The sequence below is a fragment of the Penaeus vannamei genome, chromosome 31 (genome assembly GCF_042767895.1).
Source record: "Penaeus vannamei isolate JL-2024 chromosome 31, ASM4276789v1, whole genome shotgun sequence".
Classification (NCBI taxonomy): domain Eukaryota; kingdom Metazoa; phylum Arthropoda; class Malacostraca; order Decapoda; family Penaeidae; genus Penaeus; species Penaeus vannamei.
The window spans coordinates 25,222,937-25,230,436 of NC_091579.1; the positions used below are offsets into that span (position 1 = coordinate 25,222,937).

At 40.8% G+C, this 7,500-nt stretch overlaps 2 protein-coding genes across 3 annotated transcripts in view; both read right to left on the reverse strand.

Moving 5' to 3' along the window:
- Nucleotides 1-7,500, reverse strand: part of Amacr (Alpha-methylacyl-CoA racemase) — a 408,326-nt gene that overhangs the window by 11,468 nt on the left and 389,358 nt on the right. The gene's annotated exons all lie outside the window — the stretch shown is intronic.
- LOC138867607 (fibroleukin-like) overlaps nt 1-7,500 on the reverse strand; it is a 10,505-nt gene that overhangs the window by 29 nt on the left and 2,976 nt on the right. Inside the window, exons 3-5 of one of the 2 annotated variants that reach the window (XM_070143972.1) lie at nt 7,220-7,325; nt 1,710-1,843; nt 1-1,394 (exon numbers count right to left, since the gene is read on the reverse strand). The exon at nt 1-1,394 is cut by the window's left edge and continues 29 nt beyond it. In XM_070143972.1, the coding sequence (XP_070000073.1) occupies nt 1,153-1,394; nt 1,710-1,843; nt 7,220-7,325 (482 nt within the window). In that variant the 3' untranslated portion in view covers nt 1-1,152. The remainder of the gene's footprint in view (nt 1,395-1,709; nt 1,844-7,219; nt 7,326-7,500) is intronic. The other variant, XM_070143971.1, reaches the window with a different exon arrangement.

The following is a 7,500-nucleotide window of genomic DNA, read 5'->3' on the forward strand; positions in this document are numbered from 1 at the left end:
TGCTTTATTTTAAGACTGCTACAGTTGCCGTATCAGTTAACGTGTATCATTGTATCTCCTCTTTTGTTTCCAGCTCAACCTAGTTGGCCCCCATCTCACTCTCTCTCTCTATCTATATATCTGTTTGTTTGTCTATCTGTCTGTCTATCTGTTTCTCTCCTATCTCTATGTTTGTCTGTCTGTCTCTTTCTTATCTCTATCTGTTTACTTGTCTGTCTGTCTCTCACTCTCACTTCTCTCTGTTTGTTTGTCGGCCTGTCTCTCTCTCTCTCTTTTTGTATATTTGTCTGTCTATCTGTCTGTTTGTCTCTGTCTCTCTCTTTTATCTCAGCAATCTAAAACACTGTACCTGCATATTGGGCATTCGTTACTTCATCAAAGCAATGTTATATATGCAGTTGATATGCATTCTCCCTCAAGACTTTGTCCATATTGTAAAAGACCTACATTTCAATTTGAAACATTACTTTAGACAGCTGTTAAACTGATGTACCTCAGAGACATCACAGACAAGCATCCAGTGTGTTAGAAGTCAGAAGCAATTTTCATCTCTTGACCAACATCAAGTTCGTTCTCTTTTCTGGTTCCACGTCTTTTATTTTCTCTCTTGGTCTCTCCTGTTCTTTACACCTCTCTCTCCCTCTGGTGCTCTGTATCTCTTTCTCTTTCTCCGTCTGTCTCATTCTCTCTCTCTCTCTTCCTTTGTCTCTCATGGGCGGGTCCAGAGAATTTTCTGGTGGGGGGCACAGGGGGGTAATAACAATAAATCTGGGGGAGTCGCCCAAAAGTAACAAAAATTAAGACTGCCTACTTCAATATTTATATTGTACAGTTTCACATTTTGTTTTCATCATACTTTTCTTGGCCACATTAAATCTCCTAGGTGTACTTTTGCTAAGTGGTAGGCTAACACACAGAACAATGATGTTTGCTGTACAGTTAGGCAGATGACCATTATGGGTGGGGGTGGGGGTGGGGGGCACACGGGGTGGCCAATCAGATTGCAGGGGAGGGGGTGTCCCCCGTGCCACCATGGAAGCCCCGCCTCTGTTGTCTCTGTCTGTCTATCTGTCTGTCTATCTCTCTCTCTCTCTCCTTACTATACTTAAAAGAAACTCATGAAACTCGTCGGTCACAGCGAAATGCAGCCGGTCACTGCAGCACAGGCCGCACCGCCATCACCAAGCCAATAAGGGTAGGATCCTCTGGGCCCTCCTGCGTCTCCTGAGCCGACCGCCACTCCAGCAGCCCCTTCTTCGCCGCGCCCAAATCGTCACTAAGATCTGTGGCTGAGGGCTTCTGCAGGCGTCGAGTGCCCGTGGGAAGGGCGCTGTAGCATCTTGGGGGTTCCAGATACCACCAGCCAGCTCCATACGTATTACTGCATTCTTCGTCTGAGGATGATAATGTTGATAGCTTTGTATTCGTTCTAACTGTGATGATAACTAGTAGATAATGATAATGATCTTGGTAATGGATATAAATTGAATTAAAACAATGGGTCATTTTCATATCGAAAAAGACCACAAAATCAGACATGATTTATCTTTTCCTTGATTCCATTAATAACTCAAAAAGGAACATAACAGACACCAACAAAACCAACACACATTTTCTCTCTCTCTCTCTCTCTCTCTCTCTCTCTCTCTCTCTCTCTCTCTCTCTCTCTCTCTCTCTCTCTCTCTCTCTCTCTCTCTCTCCCCCTTTACCTGCAGGAGTGCCATCCCGTACATCCGGGAAAGCGAAGGCAGCGGCTGAGTGAGGCGTCAAGGCATCTTCGGCGGTGCTCGAGGCGTCGTAATCGGCCACCAGAAGCCGGTAACCCTCGTTCTGTCCGTCAACCCTAAGGGGAAGAAGGGAAGGGAGTGACGGTCAATGGTTCAATCAGCTGTTTTGCTTTTGCCTACGGAGATGAATATCAATTTATATTTTTATATATTTATTTTCGCTTCATTTTTGTTTTGTTTTTGGCTTGCGGAGGTGAACATTAATTTATATTTCTGTATATTTTATTACCTTTTCCTTTTCTTTCTTTTTTTGAGGAATTCAGGTTTCAGATATTTCAATGAAAATAAATAATAAATAATAAACATAAATACAAAGATTATTTCAAAAATTGTTATCGATTTCATTATTTTACCCCGAACCAAATAGCAGATAAAAAAAAATAATTAGCGAATATTTTTAGTATACTGTCTTTATTCCTTTTATATCTTAGGGTTTGATCTAATCAGCTTTGAAGCTTCCTTTTTCCAATCCTAGGGTTTCGGGAGCTATGTCGGATATTAAATTTCATTGTATATTCCTTCTGTATTTCAGGATTTCAGGAAATAAAAGAGTTAAAATTCAATGAAAAGTATTGACTATGGCAGATGAAACCATACTCTGGAATCCACTGATGTTATATAATTCCTGTAAAAAAATAAGTGAAATAAACGAACCAAAGAGTACTTTAAAAACGAGTGACAAATGAGGAGCAATATTTTTTTTCAATAGGATTAGTGCACAGTGACATTGAAAGCGAATGATATAAAAATAGCATAATGTCAATAGAAGAGAGAGAGAAAGAGATAGATAGATAGGAAGAGAGAGAGAGAGCGAGAGATAGAGAAAGGGAGAATGCGAGAGACCATGCGAGAGATAAACGAACAGAAAGAGAGAGAGAGAGAGAGAGAGAGAGAGAGAGAGAGAGAGAGAGAGAGAGAGAGAGAGAGAGAGAGAGAGAGAGAGAGAGAGAGAGAGAGAGAGAGAGAGAGAGAGAGAGAGAGAGAGAGAGAGAGAGAGAGAGAGACCATGCGAGAGATAGACACACAGAAAGAGAGAAAGAGAGAGAGAACGAGAGAGAATATACGAGAGAGAATGCGAGAGAGGAAGAGAAAGAAAATGCAAGAGAGGAAGAAAGCGAGAGAAAGGAAAAAAATGCGAGCGAACATGCAAGAAAGAGATAAACATACAGACTGAAAGTGAAAGAGAGAGAGAGAGAACTCGACAGGAAGTCCCTATCAGCTGACCTTCTGTCCTCCCCCTTGTCGTGAATGACCTAGCCTTATCTTGGGTCATAACTCACTGTCTGCTCGTACCCTCTGATGCCCCCTCCCCCTACAACACGTCATTGCTAATAATAACAATAATAATAATAATGAAATAATGATAATGATAATTATGATGATTATAATGATAATGATAATGATAATGATAATAATGATAAGGATGATAATAATAATAACAATTATAACGGTAATAATAATAATGATAATATATATTATTATTGATAATAATAATGATAATAGTGATAATGATAATATTAATAAGAAAATAAAAATTATAATAATAAATATAATAATAATAATCATTATGACCATGATGTTAATGATGATTTGATAAGAATAATATTGATAATAATAATGATAATGATAGGGATAATAAAAATGATAATGATAATAATGATAGTAATAGCATTAATGATAATAACGATAATAATAATAATGATCGTAATAACAATAATGATAATGATAATAATGATAGTAATAATAACAATAACAATAATCATAATGACAGAATGATAATGGTGATGAAAATGATTAAAACTATAGAAATATAATATTAATAATAATGATAACAATAATAATGATAATAATAATGATAATGATGATGATGTGATGATGATGATGATGATGATGACGATGATGATGATGATGATGGTGACGATGACGATGACGATGATGATGATGATGATGATGATGGTGATGATGATGATGATGATGATAATGATGATGATGATAATAATAATTATAATGATAATGATGATGCAGCTAATACTCCTCTTCATACTACATGACTGATCATTGGATTTACCCAGTTGTCTCCACGCGGACTTGTATCTCACTCGCAGTTGATACGATAAGATGCAATATTTTAAGCAACTCCCACTTTTCACAGGAAGAACAATGGATGCAATAAGAAAGAAAAATGTTTTGTCTGACTTTGAGAGAGAGAGAGAGAGAAAAAAAAAACATTTGAAAGTTTCTAGAAATGTTTTATCTGACTTTGAGAGAGAGAGAGAGAGAGAGAGAGAGAGAGAGAGAGAGAGAGAGAGAGAGAGAGAGAGAGAGAGAGAGAGAGAGAACATTTGAAAGTTTCTAAAACCTTGCGAAGCGAAGCGTGGTGTGTATAAATAATATGATTTGCGGAGTAGTCAAGTACTTTTTTATATTCTATTTTTTATCTTTCACGGTGCATACTTGTAATTAAATATCAGACTAGCATATTGTGTGCTTTCGTGGTTTTCTTCTTATTCTCGTCCTTATTATTATTATTATTATTATTATTATTATTATTATTATCATCATCAATATTACAATGATCATCTTTATTATTATCATTATTATTATTATCATTATCATTATTATCATAATCATCATTATCATTATTGTTATTATTATCATCATCGTAAATATTATTATTATTATCATCATCGTAAATATTATTGTTACCATCATCATTATTATTATTGTAATGATATATACCAACAACTGTAATATTTCACTGTCATTTATGATAATAATAATGATAACGACAGTAAAATAAAATGAGTAATACTAAAAACAATTGCAATAACAACAGAAACAAACACGACATCAAACACAAACACGGACACACTCGAACACGAAGACACACTCGAACACGAAGACACACACGAACACGAAGACACACACGAACACGAAGACACACACGAACACGAAGACACACACGAACACGAAGACACACTCGAACACGAAGACACACTCGAACACGAAGACACACACGAACACTAAGACACACTCGAACACGAAGACACACTCGAACACGAAGACACACTCGAACACGAAGACACACACGAACACGAAGACACACACGAACACGAAGACACACTCGAACACGAAGACACACACGAACACGAAGACACACACTAACACGAAGACACACTCGAATACGAAGACACACTCGAACACGAAGACACACTCGAACACGAAGACACACTCGAGCACGAAGACACACTCGAACACGAAGACACACTCGAACACGAAGACACACACGAAAACACGAAGACACACTCGAACACGAAGACACACTCGAACACGAAGACACACTCGAACACGAAGACACACTCGAACACGAAGACACACACGAACACGAAGACACACTCGAACACGAAGACACACTCGAACACGAAGACACACACGAACACGAAGACACACTCGAACACGAAGACACACACGAACACGAAGACACACTCGAACACGAAGACACACTCGAACACGAAGACACACTCGAACACGAAGACACACTCGAACACGAAGACACACTCGAACACGAAGACACACTCGAACACGAAGACACACTCGAACACGAAGACACACTCGAACACGAAGACACACTCGAACACGAAGACACACTCGAACACGAAGACACACACGAACACGAAGACACACACGAACACGAAGACACACTCGAACACGAAGACACACACGAACACGAAGACACACACGAACACGAAGACACACTCGAACACGAAGACACACTCGAACACGAAGACACACACGAACACGAAGACACACTCGAACACGAAGACACACTCGAACACGAAGACACACTCGAACACGAAGACACACTCGAACACGAAGACACACACGAACGCGAAGACACACACGAACGCGAAGACACACACGAACACGAAGACACACTCGAACACGAAGACACACACGAACACGAAGACACACTCGAACACGAAGACACACACGAACACGAAGACACACTCGAACACGAAGACACACTCGAACACGAAGACACACTCGAACACGAAGACACACTCGAACACGAAGACACACACAAACACGAAGACACACACGAACACGAAGACACACACGAACACGAAGACACACTCGAACACGAAGACACACACGAACACGAAGACACACTCGAACACGAAGACACACTCGAACACGAAGACACACTCGAACACGAAGACACACTCGAACACGAAGACACACACGAACACGAAGACACACACGAACACGAAGACACACTCGAACACGAAGACGCACTCGAACACGAAAACACACACGAACACGAAGACACACTCGAACACGAAGACACACACGAACACGAAGACACACACGAACACGAAGACACACACGAACACGAAGACACACTCGAACAAGAAGACACACTCGAACACGAAGACACACACGAACACGAAGACACACTCGAACACGAAGACACACACGAACACGAAGACACACTCGAACACGAAGATACACACGAACACGAAGACACACACGAACACGAAGACACACACGAACACGAAGACACACTCGAACGCGAAGACACACGAACGCGAAGACACACTCGAACACGAAGACACACACGAACACGAAGACAAACTCGAACACAAAGACACACTCGAACACGAAGACACACACGAACACGAAGACACACTCGAACACGAAGACACACTCGAACACGAAGACACACTCGAACACAAAGACACACTCGAACACGAAGACACACTCGAACACGAAGACACACACGAACACGAAGACACACACGAACACGAAGACACACACGAACACGAAGACACACTCGAACACGAAGACACACACGAACACGAAGACACACTCGAGCACGAAGACACACTCGAACACGAAGACACACTCGAACACGAAGACACACTCGAACACGAAGACACACACGAACACGAAGACACACACGAACACGAAGACACACTCGAACACGAAGACGCACTCGAACACGAAAACACACACGAACACGAAGACACACTCGAACACGAAGACACACACGAACACGAAGACACACTCGAACACGAAGACACACACGAACACGAAGACACACTCGAACACGAAGACACACTCGAACACGAAGACACACACGAACACGAAGACACACTCGAACACGAAGACACACACGAACACGAAGACACACTCGAACACGAAGACACACTCGAACACGAAGACACACACGAACACGAAGACACACACGAACACGAAGACACACTCGAACACGAAGACACACACGAACACGAAGACACACTCGAACACGAAGACACACTCGAACACGAAGACACACTCGAACACGAAGACACACACGAACACGAAGACACACTCAAACACGAAGACACACACAAATACGAAGACACACACACGAACACTTTTAGACAGACCTGAAGGTGTTGTAGATGGCGCTGGATGACTGGAGGCGACTGTCAACAAGACTGACACGAAGAGTAGATGGACTGTTAGTTGTCAAGAGGTGCATATTTTCCAGTCCTGGCAAGTACGACGTTCTTTATTATTAGTCATTAGAGTAAATCAATATTATTTATATACTATTTTTTGTGTTAAAGCAAAGATTGATTGTATTGATGACCGTCCATTCGTTAATAGTGAAAATTGAGTATTCATTCATGGTGAATACATTTTCACACACAATAAGTGGTTATCA